Source organism: Spea bombifrons, chromosome 1 (assembly GCF_027358695.1).
Source record: "Spea bombifrons isolate aSpeBom1 chromosome 1, aSpeBom1.2.pri, whole genome shotgun sequence".
In the NCBI taxonomy this organism is placed as follows: Eukaryota; Metazoa; Chordata; class Amphibia; order Anura; family Pelobatidae; genus Spea; species Spea bombifrons.
This window is the reverse complement of record NC_071087.1, coordinates 42653698-42681254: the sequence shown is the minus strand read 5'-3', so window position 1 is coordinate 42681254 and position 27557 is coordinate 42653698. Positions and strand designations below refer to the sequence as shown.

Genomic DNA, 27557 nt, shown 5'->3' with positions numbered 1-27557 from the left:
CGAAGTGTCATCTCCCATCTCAAAAGCATGTTTGCTAGATGGGGCATTCCACTGGAGTTTGTGAGTGATAATGGCATGCAGTTTGCCTCTGATGAGTTCAAAAAGTTCAGTGAGGAATATGATTTTCGGCACACCACGTCTAGCCCACACTACCCGCAGTCCAATGGGGCTGCTGAGAGGGCCGTCCAGACTGCTAAGCATATTCTGAAACAGCAGGATCCGTACCTAGCCCTCATGGCTTATAGGGCCACACCGCTGCAGGCAACCGGTACAAGTCCAGCTCACCTCATGTTGGGCCGCCACATGCGTACCACTGTCCCTCAGTGGAATCTCAGTGTACCGGCAAGTGATGACCTTCCATGGGCAGTGAAGGAGAGAGACGAAAAGATGAAGACGTCTTATCAATTCTTCTACAACAGAAGACATTCAGCACGCCCTCTGTCTAAATTGTCCCCTGGCCAGAGTGTTAGGGTGAAGCTAGACCAGGAGACAAGCTGGAAGACCCCTGCTACTGTTATATGTCACTCTCAAGACCCACGTTCCTATGTAGTACAGACCAACACAGGTGCTGTGCGCAGGAACCGCAGGCATCTCCAAGCTATTCCAGATTTAGACTGCGGAGAACAACCTGGGGAACACTGCACTGATACTCCACTGGCAGATAGTGGACCATGCCCAGTTTCGCAACCAGAGCGTAATACAGTTGTTCCAGGAGGTTCCCAGGTCTCTGCTGCCTCCAATAACTTCAAGACAACTTCCAGCGGCAGAGTGGTGAAACCTCCAATCCGTTACAGGGACACAAACTGTATAATGTTTAGTTAGTACAGTAACATGAAGAATGGGCAGAATAATCCCTATGTTACTGGGGGCTAGGGTAGTCTACCCCGATGCCCAAGTCAGGAATATGTTGTTGTTTAGTTTAAAATATATGCATATTACCTACCTCCCTGCTGATGGTACCTTTTATATTGTTATGTATTGCTGGTGTTTGTTCTTATTTCTTTAAGGAGGAAGATGTCATGGGAGCAGGCCTGCTAATAAAGTTACAATGAGTGGGAGGAGTCACATTGGTAACTGACTCCAGAGAGAGAGTAACTGACAGCAGCCATGACAGACTCTGCCTGTGAGTTATGCTAGATGTTTCATGAATAAAGCAGTTAACAGAAGATCTACTGGAGTGTTTATTTCATGACATCAATTATGTTCTCTAGTTTGAAAGGAATCATTATTCCCAGGTGCTTAATACTTCTAATATTTCTGCCAATTGAAATTCAAATTCATTTTTTAGTTTCTCTATTAATGCATTATCTAATCCAATATACATGGCTTCAGATTTGCCTAAATTCAGTTTGTAATTGGACAAATCAGAGTATGCATTTATTTCATCTATTACCGCCCTTAGAGAGGCCTCAGGATCGGAAACTATAAGTAAAACATCATCTGCATACATGCAGAGTTTACATTCTAATCTCCTTACAAAAATACCTTCTATATTATGTTGGTTTCAGATTCTTGCTGCCAATGACTCCAAGGTCATGATATATAATAGGGGCGCCAGTTAACATCCCTGATGCGTGCCATTATAAATATGAAACTGCTCCGGTTTAGCCAATCGACTCTGTCAAATGCCTTCTCAGTGTCAAGAGAGAGAACAACCGTTGGGACTGCATGATATTTGACATAGTCTGTTATATCTATAATTTTTCGAGTATTAGAGCTTGCTTGTCTTCCCCTCACAAAACCGGTTTGATCAGTATGTATTATCTGTGGTATTATAGCTTTCGGTCTTTTGGAAAAGACCACTGACTAGATCTTTGTATCTGTATTTATGAGAGAAACAGGTCTATAATTACGGACATTACACTTGTCCTTTCCCTGCTTGGGTATTGGTTTAATATCGGCGCGTAACATTTCTGATGGAAAGCATTTAGAAGCCCCTATTTCATTAAACATTTCAGTCGAATAAGCGGTAATTATGCCCACCTTTTTTTGTGAAAATTTGCATAGTCATCCTGCCCTGGTGATTTTAATTTAAAAATTACTTGAATTGGAGCATTCAGTAAGTTCTTTGTTCAAAAACAAAGGTTTTTGTTGAAATCTTTAGATTAGATTTTTCTAGTTATTCTTTAATTGATTCCCTATCTTTATCTTGAGTATCTATTTTATACAAGTTTGCGTAAAACTCCTTAAAGGCAGTACCAATATGATCTGGGCTAATACAGACTTTATCTTTTGTTACTATCTTAAGCTAGTAGGACATTAATTTGTCTGCCCGATTTCCCATGTAGTAGCATTTCTGTTTCATTCTTAAGAGTATATTATTAGCTCTTGTTGTCAATTGGTCTCTAATCAGGGATATAACCCTATCTATTTCTATTACAAGCTCAGCGTTCACAGATCTGTTATTTGCCCTCTCCAACTCTGAGAGCTTATATAATTGAGGAAGGTTTTTTCTCTATTTGTCTTTGCTTGGAAGGCTATTTTTATAAGTGTGCCTCTTGTAGTACTTTTATATGCGCACCAAACTGTTGAAAAAAACCTGCTCTGAGGCTAGCTGAATCTGCTCTAAATTGTATTGATTATATAAAGCATCATTTCGCCTCCATGAGCGACCACTAACCTTATAGTTATTGCTACATTCGAGAAGAACAAGGTCATGGTCTGACCAGGTTACAGTACGAATCTAAATACTTTTGCAGTCTTTAATAGAGTTCGCCTTAGTCAAGATCATTTCCAATCTAGCATATGTTATATACCCATGGGAGAAGTAGGTGTACTCCCTATCGGATGGTCTAATAGTCTTCCAAATATCAAATTTTTGCATTTCCCCAGAGATTCTGTAAAAGCTCTGACTAGGCCGCTACAAAACCGTTATTTTGATTCCTTTGACCCATTCAGAGGTGGATTTTCTTGTGTGCTTCAGATAATAGTTATGCTGTTATGCTGCATAACCCAACTACTTAAGATGGAGAGCAGAATTAATGGTTCCATCAATTATAGCACGCTGTCCAGTGTAACCTTGACAAACAAGGATCCACAGTGTGGGGCCTTAGGAACACGCAATCAGCAGGAAGCAATAATGGAGAGCCAGCACAAAGACAAGCAAATTCAGCATAGCCAGAAAAGCCAAAATCAGACAAGAATAATTGAAAAAAGTCCAAAAACAAGCCAAGATCAAGGTCAGGAGCGGGCAGAGTGGTCAGGGGCATGCCAAGGGTCAATACACAGAAAATCAGAGAATTAATCAACAAAGCCCAGAGGAACTGCAAGGAGACTTTATAGCAAGAAAACCCCGATGATGGAGATGGTCGAGAAGGAGGGATGAGTATATCTGGTTATTTGGCTATTTTCACATCCTCTGAGATCCAACATCTGTAACAGTCAGGGGTGACAACCAGGTCCTGAAGCAGCAAAGCAGCCTTAGACCATCACTCTACCACCTCTGCCTCAGCACTTTGTCCCACATCTTAAAAGGGGTGGAGCGAAGAGCTGAGGCATGGCCATTGGGCGGTCTGGTGCGTGCACGCCGGCCACTTTAATTTAATGAACGCCGGCCTCCATCCGCTCCCCCCACCAGACACCAGGGAGTCAGAAGCAGTGGTAAGCCGGGGGAAATGTTATATGGGGCCATACGACTTTTCTGGAAGCAGAGTGCCCCATGATATGCCTTTTAACCCCTATATGCCACTCTGCCTCTAGAAATGCCCTTTAACCCCCTATATGCCACTCTGTCCCATGATATGTCTTTTAACCTCCTACATGCCAGAGTGGCATATAAGGGTATAAAGCATTTCTGGAGGCAGAGTGGCATATAGGGGTATAAGGCATTTCTGGAAGAAGAGTTGCATATAGGGGGTTAAAAGGCATATTATGGGGCAGAGTGGCATATAGGGGGGTATAAGGCATATCAGGGAGGCAGAGTGGCATATAGGGGGTATAAGGCATTTATGGGGGCAGAGTGGCATGCCTGGGGGCCGATGTGCATGTGCAGGTTGGCAAATAAAAGGAAATAAAAACAAAAAAAATATTTTTCTCAATCATAGCTTTTATTAAATATGAAAAAATAGCTTACATGAATTAAAAAAGAAATACAAGTTTCTTACAAGAATATTGTGAAGAATAATGTGATCACTGTTTTGTTCTACTGAATAAAATTGATCTTTTTCATCTAAAAAGTTTTGCAGTAGCAAATGTTTTGATTCCATTATGTCTAATGTATTTAATTTATTATTTAATTTATTAGGGCCTTTTAACACTTTTGCTTTCAAATAATGTGATAAAAAGAATGTTTTATAGTTATTTGTATGGCAAATAGTGTGACTCGGGTATGTATAAGGGGTGCGTGTGCGTATAAGAGATCGACCGTGAGATAAACTATATGGGGCCGGTCTCTAAATGTTTCCAGGGCTGCTTTTCAGTCCAAGTCCGGCTCTGCCCATCTTATGCGTATACCACCAATAATGGTGACTCATACTTTCTACCATTATTCCTCCCCTTATGTTCTCCTACTCCCCTCTTTTGGTAGAAACAGTGGTATAAAGGAGAGAAATCAGGATAGAAAATCAGTTGTGTAAGATTTGCTACAATGTGCCACTTTTGCATAGGTAACAATAAGTCCGTTACTTTAAAGTAATATAGAAAGCACAATTTATAGATAGGTTTATTTAATTAATTAAATTTTACGTGTCATGTAGGCGACATATCCTCTATGAGAAGGGCATATCAGGAATATGGAACATTCTGTATTTTTCGTAATTTAATAATCACGTTATCATGTATATATTCACACTTAAGCAAAATCTCATGAGCAAAAACACATTTCATCTTTAGCTCTGAAGCTATGTAAGCGTGAATTATGCATGAAAGGATTTGCTATACTCATGACGAGCCTGCATGCAGCTGGCAAATGAACAGAAATTACTGGCAGTGCTGTATTTATATTCGGCCTAATCCAGGGCAACGCCACTGCTACTACCACGCGGTCATCTGTGCTGGGATATGATGTCATATCCCAGCACTCTGCCTTTTAAAAATGCAAGGTGCCGGGTGGAGGTAAGCTATGGATTATATGCAGACCCTGTTTAAAGGTCAAGCACCACAGGGAGACCGATCACCCAAAAGGTCAGCTACGGACATAATATACCACTGATTATTGGTAGAAACAGATCAGTGCTGAAAAAGCATTGTTACGGACATAGTCACAGCTGAGGATTCAAATGACTACACCATTACTAATCTGCCCACACTTTATTCTGGGTTTCAGAATGAAATCAATGATCTATGTAACCAAATGTTAACACATATTTAACCAAATTGGTAAAAAAAAAAAAAAAAAAAAAGTGTTCCTTTTCCCACCAAATAGGTGTTATGATGATTTGTTAATAGAACCTGTAGTCTTGCAAATGTATATACCGTATTTTTCGCTCTATAAGACGCACCTGCTGATAAGACGCACCTAGATTTTAGAGGAGAAAAAAAAGGAAAAAATATTTTGAGCTAAAAAATGGGCTAAAATATTTATTACAATAACTGAATAAGCTATGAACACAGTAAGACACACACAGTAAGACACACACAGACACAGTAAGACACAGACACAGTGAGACACACACAGACACAGTAAGACACACACACACACAGTAAGACACACACACACAGTAAGACACACACACACACAGTAAGACACACACACACAAACACAGTAAGACACACACACACACAGTAAGACCTCCCTCCCTAACCCCCCTTCTCAGTATCTCCCCTCTAACTCCCTAACCCCCCCTTCTCAGGATCTCCCCCCCCCCGCCCCGGTCACTTACCTTAAACTCCTGTGTTGGAAGCGTGAGGCGTTTGTCTCGGGTGCCGGCGCTTCACTGCTGAGCGCCGGCGTCTGACGTCATATGCCGGCGCCCAGCGTAAAGCGCCGGCACCCGAGACAAACGCTTCCAACACAGGAGTTGAAGCGCTGAGGCAGGCGGCGGTGGCCGCCGCCAGCAAAGGATTCCTGTATATCTGTCAGGCAGGGGGGCCCGAGAGTTGCCGAGCGGTTGTCTTCAGCAACCGCTCGGCACCCCTTGGGCCCCCCTGACTGGCAGAAATCCAGGACTCCTCTGCTGGCGGCGGCCGCCGCCGCCTGCCTCAGTTGCGACCCCGGATTTATCTGCGTATAACACGCAGGTAGGGTTTAAGCTCCGGATTTTAGTTAAAAAAGTGCGTGTTATACGCCGATAAATACGGTATATCGTTGCCCCCCCCCTCCCTGCCTGCATCTTCGCTCCATAAGACGCGGCTGATTTTTCATCCTACTTTGGGAGGAAAAAAACTGCGTCTTATGGAGCGAAAAATACGGTATATATATATATATATATATATATATATAAATGAATGGTCATAAGATCTTACATGCATATATAAATAGGTATATGTTGGCACATATTAATCAGGTAGCCTGATATATTATCTAGGAGAAGAGTAAAGTTGCTTAGGCCTAATTTACATTTATCTATACCAACCATGGTAAGGTCCATGGCCAAATAATTCAACACAGTGAACCAGACCGTGAGACAGCTGGACATGGAGTCTGTCAAAAAGGACACTTAAATATCCAACTGAAACTTTACAACAAAATTATGTCAATATGGTTAGATTTGGTTAGATAATTATTACACAAGGAGTTACACATGTGAGATTACACTCCTTTCCATGGAATTACATTCATATCTTACTACATTTCTGTAAACAAATTAAACATTTTATTGTAACTACCTCAATAAACAAGTATGAATGATAACAGCCTTTAAAATTGTTCACTTTAACATCACCGTTTTGACAAGTTATATAGTTTATACACCAAATGTCAAAACCATAAAATGCCAAATGTTTGCATATATGAACTGACCCCAGTGCATTTATTCTTCCTATCATCTTTTTATCTACACTTATGGTATAAAGCAAAAAAGCAATTCCTCATCCTGACATGCTTATTTTCCTTTACTGCAAAATAGCTGCAAGATGAAATAGACTGTAAAATGGAAACTATCGGAGTAATTCTCCAAAGCTTGTCAAACTGGAAGGGCTTTGACACTTTTGATATGGTTTACTGGTGTAGACGTCTGTAACATTAGCACCCTCTACAGTACAGCTACTTGAAAATACACTACACGCTGCTCAATTGTTGCTTTTGGCAACCATAACTTTTCTATAATACAAATATGCCTACTTATTCTAACTTATTCCCTTATTCTAATTTATAAGTAATGCATCACCTTCATTCCTCATCTACTAAGGAGGAGGTCTGCAACACTATGCAATGCATTTACAGCTATGTATACGTCAGAGGTGGATTTATAACCAAAGAAACAAAATTGTTTGAGATTTTTTAAAAATAAGCTGAAGTTAAATGTTGGCTTATTTTTTAACCTGTGGTTCTCAATTTTGATTTAAGAGTATATCACTATTTGCAGAGGATAAATTCAAACTGATTTGACTCATGTAAAAGAAAAGGCAAATGCTTAGTTTTATACTATATATGGAGCTTTTTCAAAAGAAAGATTTACAGGTAAGCATTAATTTCATAACAAACACCCCGTTGCTTGCATTTGCTTTTTCTTATGAATATCTTTGTTCTGCTGGTGGTTTACAGACCGCCAGCAGACAGGGTGACCTCTCTGTTGCAGCCTGTGTTTGTTTATCTGTGTTCCTCAACGGTTCATGATGTTGTAGTATGTAAATGTGTGGAGGACACTACACAAAAAAGACCAGACACTTGTTATTTTAAGAAACACAATACAGCATCCTACCTCATTTCATACACAAGTTCCTTACCACGCTCTGTGGTTTAAGGGCATCTAAACTACACAAAGACTAGGAACCCATCAAATGGGTAGGTACATCTTTAAGGTACCTTCTCCTGAGGACATTCTACAAAGGACATGGGTTGACTCGATATTATCATTAAACTGAAAAATCACAAAACTGCAAAATGCATAAATAGATGGTTCTGGGTGACTTTGCTACTTAGGAATAAACAAAAAATAGTCAAAACAAGAAATTCAACCTTGCACTATTCATTCAAATTACATATTATTAGTCTTTTTTGCTTGCTTTTATTAACATAATTTTGACAGCAAGAGGAATGCTTGCGGTGCTGCATGACTTTTGGAAACAAGGTTTCAATGTATAATATGCACAGGGATATTTAGCCACACTTGTAGCTGAATACACCGATCAGACCACTGACAGGTGAAGTGAATAACATTGATATTCTTGTTATCATGTCAGTGGATGGGATATATTAGGCAGCAATTTTGTGCTCAAAGTTGATGTGTTATAAGCAGGAAAAAATGGCATCTAAGGATCTAAGCGACTTTGACAAGGGCCAAATTGTGATGGCTAGACAACTGGGTCAGAGCATCTCCAAAACTGCAGCTCTTGTGGGGGGTTTCCGGTCCGAAGTCATCACTATCTATCAGACGAGCTACTGTAGCTCAAATTGCTGAAAAAGTTCTGATAGAAAGGTATCAGAAAACACAGTACATCACAGTTTGTCGGATGCATGTCTACTGCCGAAAGTGCCTACAATGGGCACGTGAACATAAGAACTTGACCACAGAGCAATGGAAGAAGATGGCCTAGTCCGATGAATCAGGTTTTCTTTTACATCCCATGGCTGGCCAGGTGTGTGTGCGTCTCTTACCTGGAGAACACATGGCTCCAGGATGCACTATGCGAAGAAGAGAAGCTGGCAGAGGCAGTGTGATGCTTTGGGCAATGATCTGCAGGAAAACCATTCATATGAATGTTACTTTGACACATACCATCTACCTAAGCATTGTTGCAGCCTTTTTAAGGTTGTATGATCAGGATTTCCTTTTAACGAAGCTCATGTATAGTGCCTATGGGAGGAGCAACACTCTGGGGACATGGCTACTTGCAGCCTAAGATGCTGTTCAAGCCCTAAGTAGGTTCAACTAGGTATGCTCCACTGGATGCCCACCACTTCACCTATAAGGTCTGCATATGCACTATGAACCCTTCAGACAGTTATATATATTATGCGCACACACACACACACACACACACACACACACACACACACACACACCAGAGGACTGCATTGGGAGGTGGGTCCCGCGAGTCCTGCGGGACCCAGCCAAAAAACTTGCTGGGGTTGCGGGCGGTCAGACACTGTACCTACGGTGCCTTCTCGCTGCTCCCTTACAGTGTCTCCTGTCTTGCTCCGCCCAGGAACAAAACTGAGTCACGTGATGTGACGTCACTTCCCGTGACTCCGCCTTGTTCCTGGGCAGAGCAAGAGAAGAGACGCTGTGAGAAAGCAACACGAGGGCAGCCTTGCAGGACTGCGCAGGAAATCTACAGTTCAGGTAAGGAAGTGATTGGCCACATTTGTGGCGGGAGCGGACGGGATTGGAACACCAACATTGCGGGAGCGGGTGGGATTGGGCAAAAAAAATCAGCGGGAGCGGGATTGAAAAAGCAGTCCCGCGCAGGGCTCTAACACATACGCCCCGCCCCCACTTTACATATTTAAACAAAATTTACAGTAAATTAGTACATTAGGCCATTTCTAATTTTTTGCAGAATGATTTTCAGTCTGTACAACACTGGAGCAGTAAAGCCAAATTCTCGGTCATCTGGAAACTGTTTTTTTTTTTTTTTGAAAGGAGCAGTGGCCTCCCTGAACCCTTAAGAACCCAGGGGCTCATCAATCCAAATCTGACAATTGGTGAGAGGACTTATTCATATTGGGATCTTATCGTCCAATGTAACTTGAACTTTTAATGAAATTGTAAAGCTTGGGCTTCAATCGAAAGTAATCATTTAACTTGGTAAGTCATTACTTTTTACTGGTTTCATTTTACCAGCTTCATTAAAGTGGTAAGTTAAAGCAACTAGCACTATGAATATATTCAAGATAAGGACAACCCATCACATCAGGGTTTGTTCACTAAACAGCAAAACACCATCATTTATATTTCCAACCAAATTTTAGAAATATCAATGCGTTCCTTTAGGGATGCACAGATAAGGGCATTATCGGCAAAACGCCGAAACAAAAAAAAAAACGGCTGAAAATAATCGTCCACAGGGGCTGGGCTGCTTATTTGTGCATTGGTCACACAGTGTGCGAGCAGGGTCTCTTGTACCGGCCAGGAAAAGCAGGAACTTAGCGGAGTCATGTGCCCCCAATAACAGGTTCTGCACTGACATTTTCAGAAATGATTAAGATGTGATCAACAAAAACATGCATGTTCTTTAGAGGTCCCTATTACCACAGGACCTTTAGGTATTCAACTACCTATGACCAGCAGGTGGTGCGAGAGTACAGACTGCTCAATAGAAGGTCTTCGTACATTACAGTAGCATATGCACTTCCATCAACTTTGCCTTGCAATTACTCCTTATAAATAACCTCTTGCAGAAATAAGCACTTGCAGAACACGGATAATTGCTTGACAACTTTTATTTCATGTGAGTGAATGATGACATTTTAGCTACTCTTCATATAGACATCACTGTTCAGAAACTATAGTTACCAGAATAGTTAAGGAAATAGAAAAAACCGTGTATTTCTACTCATGTTGTCAAATACTGAGGAAATGCAGAGTTTAGGTTAAGGCAGTGAACATTAGAATTAGGGAGCTTGAAATGCACATTTGGGTGGAAAGTACGTGTTCCTGAAGATCTTTACACAAGCTGTAGCATATGCCCTGAAACGCATGTTGTGCCAACATAACACACTGGTCCTTTTAACTCACATTACTTGGCAGGATTAAATTACTGGTTATGCATAAAACAAAAATAACAAATACAAAAACAGCACCAACAATGTGGTCCTAAGAAACTTCTTAAAATTGTATGCTTATCATAATGTTGTGTCTATGCAAATAACATGCTGTGAAGTATTGTGGGTAATGAAGCATTAGTATAGAGAACTGGTATTAGCTTTAGTACAGTTGTACAGGTATTGCCAAAAGGTAGGTCTCCTTTTCAGCAGAAACATTACTCATCATCACCACAGCAGAGTAAGAGGAGTGTATTCCTGTAGTCACCGGACGTATCGCCCTAGAAGGGAAGAACATGAAAAGTGAATTCAAAAGTTAAAAATATCATCCGGGGATGCCTAGCTCAGAACATTATGCTATTTCCCAAAATCCATTTATATTGGTTTTCACAGTAGTACTTTGCTCTGCGATATATAAACTGAACTAGTTACATATTAGGTTTGGAGGGTTTTTTTCCTCATTTACACAACTTTACGTTTAACCAGTTAATAAAAACATCAGGAACTGGAAGCTGTATAGAATCAGTATAGGAAACACTCTGCAGGTCTTCCTGGCTTTGCCAGTTTAACTAGATGGCATGCTACTGTGCCACTGCCTGTAATGGATCACAGGAGGGTAGAAGTCTGGTGCCTGAAGCTGGTAGCCCACAAAGACAGGCGACCAGTGTCCATTCTTGTAAAGTAAATTTGATGATGCTTCTCGTAACTAGGAGTTTCTGGTAAACTAAGTGGGGTTTAATCTGAACATATACTTAGCTTCATTGGTTGCTAGAAGTATTATAGATGCTCAAGGAAACATTACTTAGCCAGGTTGATGTTTTTTTTTTTTGTGTGTGCCTCAGGAACCATCCATAAGTTCTTGCTGTGTTTCATCATTCATTTAACAGTGTCCATTCCAAGCCCATTCACCAAAATGAAATGTGAGCAATGAAAGATTTTCTTTTTACCTTAATGGCTTGGTGGAGAGACTTCCCAAAGTTCTTACGGAACTCTTGTCTTACGTCAAGTAAATCTACTTCACTCCTGGAGACCATGACTCTGACCAGAGTGCAGTCATCAGTGCCAGCTCCCTGTGCAAGAATAAATTCAGATAAACATAAATCTTCTGCTTTAGGAAACAGACAATGCATTTATTTCCAAAACTCTGGTAGCGTGTAAAGTTTATCTGTACTGATAATATATTTCTTAGACCAACATAACAATAATCAGGCAGTAATTACATACAGCAATATTTATATATCAATGTATATATAGAAGATCTATATAATATGTAGTACAATTTAATTGATGTCTAGATATAAATCATAATGTCGGAGAAATTTAGCAAGGTTAGCCCTTCAAGAGGTTGGGAGCTGTTACTGTTTAACGTATAGGCCAAACTGCGCCGTGGCTTTAAGTAATTCTTCCCACATTATATTTGTATTATACAAGGCCAATAAAGCTGTTATTGCAGGGGTTTGCCCTTCATTATAAACTGTACAAATATGAAAATGTAAACGTGCAACAAACTCCCACAGCCTTCTGGCTTAGTGAATAAAACCCCCACTATCGAAGTTTTACCCATACTCAGAAGGCTGTTCTGCTTTCATCAAGTACGATTAGTAAGCCTACACTGTATTTTGGTGTATTAAAAAGCCATTTTTATCCTTTTTTTTTTTTTTTTTTAAATAAAAGTCTACTACCCTAAACACCCTCAGCAAACATGTACCGATTCCATCAGCAAACAGTTAGGACTTAACTATACTGTAGCGATGAAAAGCATGTACTCACCTTCACAGCATTGTATAGTGTTTCTGCAAAGTATCCAGGAACACTTCGGACACATTTCACTGATAAAACAAAAAGAGCAGACATTTTCATTTTATCGAACTTTGTTTTTTTTTTTTCTTTGAATCAGACCAATGTCAGTGTTGGCACTTAACACTCAAGTATGCAAATTGTATTATTGAACAGAAGATACTAAAATGTCTCATATTTGCTACTAAAATGGTTACATGTAAATAATAAGAAAAAAAATTCAGATAAACCTAATCCCCAATGTCACAAATGGGTATGTATATGTAATGTGTGTCACAACAGACATCAGCAGCCTACAAAAAACTAAGCCCTAAATATATATATATATATATATATATATATATATATACACACACACACACACACATCACAGACTTTCCATAGACCATGCAAAGTTTAAGCTTATTATGAATTAAATGTCATAATATAATGATAATATAATTATATATATATATATATATATATATATATATATATATATATATATATATATACACATATACATACACATATAAATAAAATATAATATATATGTGTATAGATGATTCATACCGTACATTTTGTACTGCTTTCACCCATTACAAATAGTACACAGCTAAACAAAAGAAAAAAAGGTAATTCTACCACCTTTTCATGCAGTAATTTTCCCGTCAACTTTTTATAGGGCATGTAGCCAAAATAAAAAAAGGATTTTTTATTTGTAACAACATGTGCTATTTTGCTTTTGAACAGAACAAGTGGCAATGCAAAAAAACAAAACCAATTTATGTTCAGCATGTTCAACAAGTGGTTTGCCTTTGCCTAGCGCTGTCCTTGCCAATGCTTGTTTTCTAATCATCAAGTATACTTATCAGCCATCATTAAAAACACTGATGTTTTATGACGAGTATGCTTATTATGCCCTGTTTATTATTAGCTAGCATTGTTTTTTGTCACCAGTAGAAAATATAAGACACTCAGAGCTTTACCAATAGCAAGCAGTAGCTTCTCCAAGTGCCCAGATGTTTCGCGGTCAATGCTTTCTTCAATCTGGTACCCAGAGATGGTCATGTACCTATCAAACACTAGAAGAAGAAGAGGAGGAGGAAAAAAAAAAAAACAAAAAAAAAAACACATATATCAGCCATATATTCTGTCTGACAAAAAAATTTCATTTTGAATAAAAGAAATAGCAAAAAACTAAAAGGGAACTTGCTTGGTCTCAGTAAAAGCACTTATTTTTTATGCTTGGCGATTAAAGTAACCAACCGGTACATATCAACTCCAGTTTGTTCTATTTACCAGTTGCTTACTTTAGTCGCCAAGCATAACAAATACCTGCTTTTACTGAGACCAAGGGAGCTCCTGTCCAGTTTCTTTCATTGCTAAGGGAGGAATAGTTGAGGTTCCCCGGTGGAGATGCTCCCTGGTCTGAAGTGGCTGGCAGACTGCGTATAAAAGAAAGAGGTCTGATCAATCTCCGGATGAGATTTTACGCAGATAGACTTATCGTGTTGATGAATGCAGATGGAGAATGACTAATGCACTCCAACCTCTCACTGTAATACAAATATTTTTAAACTCAGTTCCCTCTTACGAGTAACAAAAATAAATAGAAAGGCTCTTTCGTGTACCTAAACATCCCTTAGAACTCTTTCACCCTGGACATTCTACACATTTGCTAAAACCTAAAGCTTCAAAATCTAAGACCGAGAACTCTGATGGTGGAAAGCTGACAAAACCATACGAAGAAGAAACCATAATACTTCAGTCTAATTGCGCCAAACGGAAAACCTCATGTCTGAAACATTTTAATCCTTTCCATCTGTGAAATGACTAAGGATTTCCAAATTTTTCCAGAAGTAGTAGAATGAGCTCCCTGCTCTGGAAATCTGTGCTCAAAAGGGTTCTCTGCTAATTAAACAGTTTATATAAATATAAACAGCAGCCTGGTTTCATGTCTAGCAATTACCATGTCCTATCATAATGTCTTTTGGACACACCAGCCATCATTTTCACTAAAATACATATGATAGCCAAATACCTGCCTTTCAAATGTATGGTGAGATTTAGCAAAATAACCCCCAAGCTTTTCCTCTTACAAAGGGCAGGTGCTCCTGCTCTGAAGCTGCAGCTTACCCAAACGTTATTTTTTTTTTTCATTTTTAACAGCTAAAGAATGTTTATTTTAGTACTTACAAAATTCTTTAATATGTATTCTTCATTGGAGGGGATGCATATGAGCACCAGATTGCAAAAATAGCCATGATCTTACACACAGAAAATAAATCCCAGTCTGTTTGTATGAGTCAGACACTAAGTATTCATCTTCCAAACATTAGATGACTCAACAGGAGGGTCCCCTATCCTTATGCAAACTATTAATTGTGGTTTGGATGGTAAAATGGTAGTAAAGAATTATTTGCCGTTATGCTCACTTCCTCTGTATACACTCCGTGTAATATCAGCATATGCATTTCCATCAGGGGTAACCAGAATCTACCCATCCAATTCTTGAACTATAATTATCATCATTCAAAGGTTTTCATACTTCATTTCTAACTGTAAACTAAGCTTCTCCTTTGAATTGCTACCCCAATTATCTGTGTGCACAGGAGGGCTAAGCAGCTGCGATGAAGAAGGCACAGAAAGAGGTGATATCTTTAGGTAGATACGATGCATTTCCTCAAATTCCGTACAACATAGCAAAAAGATTCAACGTGGCAAAATGCATGTAGCCTCCTCGTGTTAAAGAGGTACCGAAAATTCTGGTCTACAATGTCTAACTTGAGTAAAGGTGTAACAGATCTCTACCTTTCCTTAAATGAGCAATGCTGCGAGTCCCCAAGATTGTGATGAACTTTTCTTCATCTGTTCCCCACTTCAGCTCCCCAGCTTTAAACAAATCCTGCCAGGATTCAAGCACAGAGATCATAAAATAAAATCATCTATGAGCAGACACTCATATCATTATGCAAAACAGAATTAAAAGACTTTGGGGTGGTTTCAATATTTAGAAAACCACTGTTAGTCACTGACCTGGGCATCTTGCTCAACAAGCGAGTCATTCACTTTAGAGTCGGGGTCTCTGTTAGCCTGAAAAGAAATCACAAGACATGCTTTGATTGACAAGACAAACACAATATAAGCACATGCTGATTATACATGGCCTACTTTCTTTCCATATGTCTGCATAGCAGATAGCTCTAGAAGTGTGGAAACAAAAGTAAATAAATACAGAAAAAAAAACATGTATTCAAATGTTTATATATATACACATTATGGAACTTGCTTTTTAGCAATCAGATTACATGTACTTAAACTTGTGTCAGGTTGTTTATAGCATCCTTTTCTTTGAACCTTTTTGAAATGACATTTTTGAGGGGGGGCAGGACTGAGGGAGGGGGGCCAGTAAAATGCCCAGTTCATCAAATATAAATACAAAATCTATAGCTCTGGAATTGTAAATACCGAAAGTGCCACTGTGATGAGTAAAAAAAAAAAAAAATTATTGGGATTTTTGTTTCTTTCTTTCTATGTTTAATGATTTCTATACGTGAAATGATTCATTATGAAGGATTTAGGATTTTTGTGTTGAAATTATAAGTAGTAGTAGTAGTAGGTAAAATAAATACAATTACCTGGACTAGGACAACCAGCATCCTCTGGAAGAATCCAGATGTATCTCCAGTAATGCTGTCTTCCAGTTCACATCCAAATTCTGAAACAAACCAATGTATTGTACTGTAGGTACATCTACCTTTCCAGCATAAGAGTTTATAGCTAGAGGCTAAAGCATACTGCACATTCACAATATTTGGGTTATAATCTTCTAAAACGGTAAGGAACCAAATGGCTCAAACTGCAGAGATGCAAATAGTCTGACTCAATCATGCCTATCAAAAAAATAGAGAAAAAACATGCTGTGCCCACATATAAAGCCAGCTGCGAGCGGTAGATAAAGATGTGGAATAAGCATCACACCAAGAACATTTATCACAGATACTGCCACATAATTTGAAGACGTAATGTATTTTTGCACTCTCCTGAGCACATACCTTTTTTGTAAACCTGCTTGATATGATTCAGTTCCGCTTGACTTCTAGAGGCAAGAATTTCAATCAATATATTCTCGCAAGTACCGGCTCCCTAGAAAACAAATATGTGACACTTGTTCAGTAGATAAGATGAGCTTTAGCTGAAGAGAGATAGATATGAACGCTTACAGACTAAGCACAGACCCTTATTTAAAATGCTGTGTTGGGTATAAAGAGTGAGAACAGTATGCATCAACTCAGACATTTGAAAAATCCCCAGATGCATTTACTAAATTCAGAGCAGAGGCACTTCATGTTTTCAGACTGTAGTGTAATGGACATTTCCCCTTTCCACTAAGAATGCAGTTATATTGTTATAACAGTATAACCCTTTGGCTTCAATCAGCACCCTATCCTAAAATGTATTTAGGTGCAGGTGTTAAATGTCATGTGGGGCAAGATGTAGTAGAGGTGACTATACGCGATGGAGAGGCAGGGTTTTGTCTCTCATTCAACTTCCAGTAACATGCAGAGTGGTGAAAGATACGGATGAATGCAAGAGAAGGTTCTGTGCGTGTTTATATATCTAAGTATTTGCTGGAAGGTGGAGGTTCATCACTGGTTGTAAAGTCCATTAAAAAAGGATCTCATAGCCCAGGGATTCACACATATTTGTACCCTTCTTTTGCAACAGTAAGTGACCTAGCCTAGAGAAACCGGTGTAAGCACACAGAATATAATAATAATAGTATAGTATAGTATTCTACCCACAGCCAAAGAAAATGTATAAAGCAAGAACTATTCAGAGATTTATTTTACACTATTTGACCAACGCCCTACCCCTACTAACATGACTGAGTAATCTGTGATTATTAGTCATGCATTTCACATATTTGTAGAGACAAGGGGCCTTATTCACTAATCAGGATTTGGGAGGGGACTGGCAGGAGAGTTGCAAAGTCTCATCCGGTTTGGTCCTTCATGATGTAAAGCAAACTCAAGGAGATGAACCTCTTTAGTGAATAAACCCTCAAACCTTATTTTTCTTGTATAAAAACAGCACTCTCACAGAAGACTATGATTGGACCCGTATCCAGTGAACTATATTCATGCTACTACATGATTATTAGATAAAGTCTATCCATCCACCATAATTCTAGAAAATATTCAGAAATTCCATTTTATTAACACTTTACACTGGAGCGTCAACACCCCCATACAAAATATATGTATCACGTTCACTTATTGAACAACTCAGCTGTCCTGTTGTACTGTAGCACTAGACCAATACAGATGTCAGATTGCATAAAATTTGAGTTCTTTTGTATCATCTTATTTACATAAGACATGTATTCAAACGTGCATCTTGACTCTCTCTCTATAAAGGATAGACTGTGGTATGCAAGACCATCATTGACCTATAGCCCAAATGCATGTATTTAGAAAGAAAAAGCTATATTAAACTTTAACATAAAATGTTTGTTAAATTATTATAACATGATGGCGTTTATTTTTTTTCCGTGAGAAGAAAAAAAAAAAAAAAAAGTATGTTTGGATTTGCTTCATCTACTACAAAAAAGAACAGAGTTAATGCCTTAAATCACATAAACCAGCAACCCATGCTATTAAGCTGTGCTAGAAAAAACATCTACACTGTGTGAGGGCCACGGGATAAAGACAGTCAGTTAAACGCAAGTCTAAATTTCCAGTCAGGTTACAGACTTTAAAAGGGTTGTGGTTCTACTTGACACCTCCTGATTTGCCTATCCAAACATATAGTATTTGAATATTGAAATATACCCTTTTTAATTTGTGCTTGCAGCGAGTTGGCAGCCAATTTTACCTGCAGTCAAGTTAGCAGTTGAGTTCATCTTAGTGCATAGATCGGCTGCTCTTCTTCAGCCAAATTATTTGAGGCAGTATGCCTCAGCAACTCGCCTGCTAACACAAGTTGGCTTAATTCCTTGTGTACAGACCCCCGATGTCTTTGGCCTACAAGACTGAAGTACGTATCTAGATAATTGTATGGATTTGGACAAATGCATGGCTAAAGTACCTTGATGGCGTGTCTCAGTTCATACGCATCATATAAAGAGGCTGGGGTCATCAGCGCCACAATCAGTTTCTCAAACTTGCCTGTGAGTTCTGATTTCAAGTCATCGACAAGATCCTGAAGATAAGACAGTTTGAGTTATATAGGATATCTTAAAACATGAATTCTGCTTCAATAAACTTTGTTATAGATTGCATCAAAACAGTAAGTGAATTTATTTGGGTATCTTGTTTTCATACAAAATGCTAAGCAAATCTTGTACTACCGAGCCAGATTTTATTCCTTACTTGTTATATGTAAATCAATGACACCTTTAAGGTTAATGGAATTTACAGCAGAATTGTATCAACGTCACTAGGCCTTGCCCTTACACTGGACAGTACCCAATTAAGTTTCATTTTGCCTTCTTTCCAGCCTATGGCCAACTGAAAACATCACAGAACAGGCTGGAATGCCTAGAACACCTGGCCATGTCTGCAGAGACCCAGACAAAGAAATAAGACAGAAGGACAAGAAGATGAAGGCCAGGAGACATTCATAGACCGTGAGAGTGAATAAGAGCGAGAACAGGAGTGAACAACCCAACAAAATCTGAACAAAAATTTTGAGCATTTTGCCTTGTTTTCATTTGTTTTGTGGGTTGTTTTTTTTTTTCCTTGTTTATGGAGATTCGTACAACTCTGAACGCACAGGTCTACACATTTTTTTTCTACACAGAAAGTAGCAAGGTTATTACCCTGCCAAACAAAGTCTTGAAGGCAGCCGCAATTTCTTGTCGTTGGGCATTGCTTCTGGATGTAAGGATTTTCAAGATGGCCTCTTCATCAGTACCTGGGAAATAAAACAAAGAAGAAGAAGAAATTAACAGGCATTCTATTTAACAGGTTGATACCACCAGGACCAGTCATAGTCCAAAAAGTCCCTCTATGTTGTTTGTTTATATTTTTAGAATGCTAATGTATGCATAGACATCTTGTGTGTACCCGCCACACATTGTACAGGCTTCTACTGCACCCATTTCAGATCCCAGACGAACCTCTACACATGGGGACAGTTTCTGCTATGACTGTAGCCACCTCCCTGATCCAGATACCCTGGGCAGCTGCCTGTTTCACTTGGTACTAAGACCAGCCCTGAATACCATGAACTCCCATGGGAAGGTATAAACATATTTTTAGAAATCTATGTAGAAATTGAGAAATAAATCTACTTACTAGCATGGATATAACAGGAGGACTATGCCTCTCTCATTAAATCACATAGATGATCTAGGAACTATGTGACTGTGTAATAAATTTATTGAAGAAAAAAAAAAATCTGGCTAGAGATAGTTCTTTCACACAATTCGTTGGCCTGTCTATAAAATACCAATCCTTACCTGCAGGTTTTAATTAGAGTAATATTTAAAGGAAATGAATATGTAAAGTACCAGGAAACATTATTGTAAAGCCTTAAATAAAACTTTGGAGAAGACAGGAAAAGTAGCAGAATTTGCATAAAAAAAAGAGAACATATATTTTGAAAATTAAGCAAGACTAAAACTACAATTTCATGGCATAGCATTTTCTTTCAGTTAATAAAGTTGCCGGTGACACCAAATTAATATTGCACTTCTGCCCAACACAACTTCCCCTTTATATCCCGATTCATGACCCACCCATGCCATCTTAAAACAGACACTCTCATCATTTTTTTTTTGCTAGTATCCGTTTTTAAAATATAGTATTATAGTCTTTTCGGTTTTTCAACATTTCAACATTTTTTGTATACTATAGTATATTCAGAGAGTTGTATATTAGCCATTCGTTCTGCTCTGTCATCATAGCTCAATCTGACTTTTTGTCATCCTGCCTGTAGTAAACAACAGACTGGCTCTATCAGCCGGACACACTGACTTAATAGCATCGCCATAAAGAATCTGCTCTGTGTGGTGTTTGAGAAGGTAAAGTCACCCAAAATATCACAACAATGGCAAGATTATTGGAAGAAAATTACATAGATATAAAAACAGGCTTTTGTCAGTGCTACATAACCATACAACTATATATTTTACACTGAAGGAGTTAGTTTTTAGGAGATTCAGATCTATGTTATATATAGATATAGATATATATAAATATATATACCCAGTATTTGCTTGATTATAAGACGACCCCCTAAAATCTGAATAGTATTTTAGGAAAAAAAGAAAAAGCCTGAATATAAGACGACCCTATAGGAAAAAAGTTTTACTAGTAAATATTCATTCATGTAAACTATTTTTTGTTTTTAATTTCCTTTTATTTACCAACCTGCCCCCAGTTATGCTCATCTGCCCCCAGTTATGCTCATCTGTACCCAGGCATGCCTTATACCCTCCTATTCAGGTTTGCAGCATTTGTTTGTGCACAGCTTTCTTAAGGCCTGCTACAGCGTTTCAGTTTGTGTCTAGTCTTTTCTTTTTCAGTCATTCTGAAGCATTCCTATGAAAGCAGTAAGGGTGCACTTAGTTTTTCACACATGGCTTCTCCATTTTGGCTTTATTTTGTTGAATAAACCATGACACGGTGTAATATGCCATGTGTTTTTCATCTGAGGTTGTATTTACCTATTTTTACATTGTTATGTCCAGATATGTAAAATTAAAACCTTTTCATTAACCCCTTAAGGACCATGGGTGTTTTAATTTTCTTGTTTGCACATCATATACACTTTATCAGGGGATGGGCTGTTACCTTCCGGCCAAGGGACCATTAAAGCTGAAAATTATATTTAGCAACAGGTACAAACAGAATATTGCATTGAAGCGTAAAACGGAATAAAATGTTTTATTGAAGAACATTTTTTTTTAAATTATGATGTGAAAAAAGGAAAGATGTAATAACGGAGGGAAAAATAATACCATACCCAATCCTTTCATTGCCTTGCGCAGTGCTTCTGCATCTTCATTGGCCTTGAAAGCTGGAAAATCCTTCACAGTTCCTCTTGTGGACTAGAAGAAGATGGAAAAAATACATAAATAGATAAAAGGTGTGTTGGAAATTCAACTTCTCCTGTTTTATAGTTAAAACATACAAAAATTTATTTAAACAGGGATACAGATTATGTATTGTATGTCTGTAAAATATAAGTGGCAATCAATGTTAATGAACCCCTCTGTTAGATGTAGAATGATTGAAGTATAACATAAAATAATATGTGTAAAAAAAGTGAGAAAAACCAGTATAGGGAATAGGATAGTGAATGGTAGGACTAATCAACCTTAATGACTTTCCTTGTGTATCTGGAACCACAGCTGCAACCCTTAAGCAACACTCTCCGGGTGTTGAAGTAATACAGCAAATTACACACAGGGCATTACACACTGTTTTACTCCTACTGTCACGGTCAGGACTACTTGCCAAGCCGTGACTGTGTGGAGGGCGTGGGCATGAAGGGGTTAATAGCACCAGGCCTCTGGATTTACTAACTTCACCCCTTAACAAGGCATAAGCTATACCAAATTAACCCCCAAATCCTGCCTGTATCCCCCCAGGTAGTCTGCCACCACTCACGATTTTGATACCGGATTCGTGAGAAATCCGAATTAGAACATTTATCTCTATATATATATATCAACCCACCCCGGGCAAGCAACATATATATATATATATATCCTGTAGAACTCAATAACAATACGGTAACGTGTTATCCTCTCTTAGGGTTTGTGGATATCGATACTAGAGCCCAAAGACAGACTTGGATTATGAATATTTTAATAACAAAAAGACAAAGATTACACAGTGCCAGAATTACAAAAAACAAGACATACAAAAGAAAAATAAAACGGCAAACAGTTCTTAAAAACAAAAGGGAGTTAAACACAGGACCCTCACTCACGAGTTTCTCCAATACGCAGGAGCCTCACTCACGAGTCTCTCCAATAAGTAGGCCTGTGGGAACTCCTTAAGTCCAGATGGTTTCTTATGATGTTGTTCCGATCAGAGTATATCATGGAGTTCTGCTTTTCGGACGCTGCATTGTCCCTAAATCACACTCTGTTTCAAGAAAACCCCCTCTGACCACATGACCGATTATATGACACCATCCCCAAGAATCGGGTCCCATCTTTGATGTGCCAATAAGTTATGGTGGGGTAAAGGTGATGGAAACCCCCCACTTAAGATAGGAATGGAATTCCTATAACTAAGGATCCTTATCTAGTAGGCCATGAATCACCACAGGGGTCCTTTGGGAAGATGACACCTCTAGCCAGAACAGATACAGAGGGCATGCACAAAGAAACACATTTAAATCAACCTCAGATTAACTCATTGAATGCTTAAACAAAGAAACTAACCATCTCTGCTGGGTTACCCTTCCATGCATCCACTACATTATATGAGTTAATCATGACACCTACACTATATATTTTTTCTCTGTTTTATTTTTCATTGAATGGAACACACGAGCGCCCCCTAGTGGACTTTTTGCTGTATAACATAAAATAAGCAAGAATGTTTTACTGGGGAAGGCCATCTTGCTTTTCATGTAAACTACAGCTGGAGTACAGTGAAAGCGGCTCATTTGTGTGATGAACGTGTTGCAAGCTCTAGAGGGTGATACTAACCACTGCATCATGTTCTTCTATAACATCCAAGTATTATAGTGCAGCTCTGAGACTAATACGATATGTGTAAATGCTTACCCTGATGGAATCTTAGATTGTGATCAGCCAGCAGATGGTCTCCTAGCTGATTCCACATATGGATACCAACTTGCAGATAACAGTGTAAAAGAAAAGGGGGGGGACCCCAACATCCCATTTTAAATAAAACATATACCAGGCAGTTGTATTAAAATAGTGAAGTGTAGGGTAATATGTAAGGGATGGATGTGGTCCTCTAGACCATAATAAAATATGTATGTGGGGTATTCCCGTTATTATGAAATGTTGCAACCTAAATTGGGTCATTATTTGGCAGAGGTACCTACTGTGTACAGAAGAAGAAATACAAAACCAAATTGCAAAAAGTTATGTATAAAAAACCTATGCTAAAACAAACACAGCGATCTATTTTTTTGTGTCTGTGCTGCTTTAAAATATGTGTGGGTAAAAACACAGAAAATGTGGGATCTTGAAAAAAAACCAACATATGGTGAAAATGGCAAAAAAATACAGCGTTTACAGGTACTAAAAATTAATTTACCTTGGAAAACTGGATCTTTTAAAAGCCTTTAAGACTTGACATGAGAAATTAGCCCTGAAGTACAGAAAACGCACTTCCTGCAAATGAGTCACTCTGCAAAACCAGTTTAAAATTCTGCGGAAATGTGAATGCTACAGTGACTACTCTGTGATCGGTGTTACGTGTAGTCATTTTCGCGTGGACTTTCATTCAGGAGACACTGGGTTTGTAGATGACAGAGACAATGGAAAGTCTCACTCAAGTGCTGAAGGGAAAAGGCAGAATCTCCGTCTGGTAACAAGGCACTGGCGGGTAGACAGCCAGTACGTGCACATACCCGGACAACATAAAATCTGCACGCTGTATGTAATGTGTAATCAGCCAAATTAAACTGACAGATCTGTAGAGGTCCACAGACACCTGAGAGGCCCTTTGGTGGTACCAATTCCACATTGGTCCAGGAAGGCAAAACAAGATTGATGTCTACAGTAAAGAAATCACTTTTTTCCCCCCTGGTAGAACTTGGAAGAAATAGCTAACGGTGTTTTGTTTTTTTTGCTTTGCTACACTATATTTTAGAAATTTCCAAGTCTATATTTGTAAAGCACAAATTATCATGATTGGTTTTTTTTTTTGTTTGTTTTTTTTTTTAAACACATCTACTACACATTTGCTCCCAAAGTTAAAATGGCATATCACTGAACTGCATTAAAAACATCTAAAATGTCACCAAAGATTGTGCTGCTTGGCATTGTGACGATCGTACGGGCTACATGTAACTGACACAGTACTTTGACAACGTTTTGTTACTGCGATTTACAATCTCCTTGCTATAAATTCAACCAATTTCACATTGTCCTGTTTTCATCATCTTTTCACTGGGGTTTACGTATTAAAAAAAAAAAAAAAAAAAATGATATTGTGCAACGTTTATAAAATGGTTTTATAAATATAGCAACCAACAGAATGTTCTTAGCAACTGGACCATTCCAATGGCTGCTATCGTAATGAGGCTATTATCAAATTGTGCCAGAATCAATTTTACATTACCCTCACTGACCTGTTAAACATGGGCTGCATTATTTTTTTAGCCAAAGAAGAATAGACTTGTTGATCCAGTGAGAAATCCGTTATGGCGTTACAGAAGCAAAAAGGTGATGTATTTGATTTGTCATGAGGGGTGAGGCAACAAAAAACCCATGGTAACATATACTGTAAATGGAAGAATGGGGCCCTGGGTTTATTTATTGTCACGGGTGACATATTTTGTCTGAAATAATTAACGTCGGACACTCTGAACACCAATGCCTGGTAAAACACGATACTCAATAACCAGAATTTTTCTCCCCCATGCAGCAATACGGTAAAAAGCGGATACAGTGCTAGAAAACATTTAAATAAATTAGCTTATTATTATAATACAGGTTTGACATTGTTCACCCTAAAGATGTGCTTCCAGAGGCAAGAATCCCGTTCTGCAAGTTAGCACGTACACTCTAATTTTATTCACAATTCTAAAAGACAACATATTTATTAATAAGGCGCTTTTGCTCTGTAAAACAACGACGGTGTCTCAAAAGGTTAGACTGAGTATGATTTCTGCAGACAGACCCTGAAGGGGTTACAAATTGTACCAAAATTAGGAAGAAGCTTAGAAAGATGTAGGCTGTTCCCTTCTCATATGACCGCTGACGGTGCTTTGACTCAGCCTCCCTTTGGTTGGTTTGGGTGGTTTCATTACAGAAAGAAAAAAAAAAACGCGTGGAAAAAAAAAAAAGTGTACACGTCAATAGTGTATTTTGTTCTCAGCGGGATAACCAGCATTTAGAAGGAAGTTGAGAGGTTTTGATAATACTTCTACAAAACACAAAGCTTGCACTCTGCATGCTAAAATATTCAGCACATACAACACAGGCCACCAAAACAAACACAAGTCGTGTATGTTCAAGAATTTAACCGTGTATGTACTAGATCCACGTAATGTGTGCACACAACTCCACTGATTATTTTTTTTTAATATGTGCATTTAACCATGTATGTACTAGATCCATGTGATCCACTGATTTTTGTTTTTATATATGTAACCATGACAGCGGGAGGTGAACTATATACCATAGATCTGCAGACTACATCAGCCTCCCTGGGTGCAAAAGTCTACCATTATGGAGAAATTATGTCTTTTTTTATATGTAAAATTATAAAAAGGAATTCATTTCATTGTAACAGAAGGATGGCTAAATGTATTTTGACTCACCTTTCCTTTGTATGCCATTGTAGCTCTGGAGTCTGTAAAATAATATATACAAGTTGTAATAATGCATGTATGATGTACACAGATGATGTCATACACTGTCATCTAGAGCTCACCATAGTAGTGTTCAGGGCAGGATGGGGATAAGGAGGCAACTCTGGCACTTTAGCACAGCCAACAGCTGGATAAGGCAGTATGTGGATCGGTTGGCCAGTGGCCCACCGGGCATTTGCCCTGTGTGCCAGATGGTCAATCCAGGTATTGATACAGAGCATGTTACTGCTGATTTTTTGTTTATTGTAGGTAAAGGGTCAGGTATAAAAAGGAATGCTGATAACAATGAAGCTCTGGTAGTTGTCTCCATATGCGTATAAAATAATTATGTTGTAGACCATGTCTAAAATATGATCTTTGTTGCGACGAAGTTTGGTTTTATTGCAAACAGTCAGAGCAAGATATACCGTATTTTGAGTAACTGCTAATAAGAGAGGATTCAATTGAATCATTCATTAGCCGCCCTGCCAAGCGGTTCACAGAGACTGAATAAGAAGTAGCGCGCAGGTCTCAACAAAGGCCACGTACATTGTTTTTAACTTTCCGGCTACAAGTTCTCCACTAAAAAAGAAGAACTATTTTTGTTCTTTTATAGCTATAAACAGGAAATATCATCGCTTGCCAGGGGTCTGATAAAGGGCGTCTATGTTACTTTTTTAACGGATAACTGGGTTTGTGGCTCACAGGTGATCTTTCTACAGTTCCACAGGAAAGAATCAGTTTACAGGTAATATGAACCTGTATATGTAATGCATCCTGAACCATGCAGGATAGGCAGTCACAAGGTCAAAAAGCAGAAGCGCAAACAATAAAGTTATATCAAATGGTATAAAAAAAAAAAGCTTAGGATGTCCATCATCAAGGGCCAAGTGATTACTGCAGGTGTAGTTATGGGGGTTCGCCAGCCAGCATATAGGTTTATGGGGTATCAATGGCTGCTGCTAAAGGATACTTCACTGCCAGAAATGTTCAGAAGCTAAAAAGTATAAATTCTAAATGTTATTTTATTTTTTGTCTGGGGCCTTTTCCATTATTTACAAACCTACTTTAGGTAAAAATGACATGCAAATGACCTAAATTAGTTCAATCAATCCTACAAGTTTAAGAGGCTACTTTATGAGACAAATTATCATTTATGAATAAAAGTATTTTATCCAGTACATTAATTTAACAATTAGACAAGCCTCCCTGTTCATATTACACAATGCAGCTATGCTTACACTTATTTCAATAAAGCTTTAAATAAAGGCCGACTTTTGCACACAAAAAGTATTGTAGTTGGTGAGAATACTTACTCTGAAATGAAAGACAGTGAAAAGTCTTCAGAGTAGGTAGGCGGATGCTCCCTGTGTCCCCGGGCTGTGGAAAGCAATGGAGAAATAGCAGAGACGGTAAAAAGTGAGAGGCTCCCTCCCTGCCCTGACACACCCTGGAT

At 38.6% G+C, this 27557-nt stretch overlaps 1 protein-coding gene across 1 annotated transcript; it reads right to left on the bottom strand.

Moving 5' to 3' along the window:
• Positions 1 to 10467: 10467 nt before the first annotated feature.
• Positions 10468 to 27557, bottom strand: ANXA5 (annexin A5). Its single transcript, XM_053461418.1, has 13 exons — positions 27414 to 27557; positions 26072 to 26103; positions 21557 to 21641; positions 19407 to 19501; positions 18674 to 18787; positions 16639 to 16729; positions 16222 to 16301; positions 15620 to 15676; positions 15395 to 15488; positions 13570 to 13665; positions 12575 to 12633; positions 11752 to 11874; positions 10468 to 11085 (listed from the first exon to the last, which is right to left on the bottom strand). The coding sequence occupies exons 2-13, from the start codon at positions 26087 to 26089 to the stop codon at positions 11023 to 11025; spliced, it is 975 nt and encodes a 324-aa protein (XP_053317393.1). The 5' UTR covers positions 26090 to 26103; positions 27414 to 27557; the 3' UTR covers positions 10468 to 11022.

Bases quoted from the DNA above. Each gene is read 5' to 3' on its own strand.
- ANXA5 (XM_053461418.1), bottom strand. The intron at 13,666-15,394 runs GTAGAGATCTGT...TTCTTCTTCTAG, and splicing joins CATTGCTCATTTAAGGAAAG to TGTTTGATAGGTACATGACC. The intron at 12,634-13,569 runs GTAAAGCTCTGA...TTGTTTTATCAG, and splicing joins GAAGCTACTGCTTGCTATTG to TGAAATGTGTCCGAAGTGTT.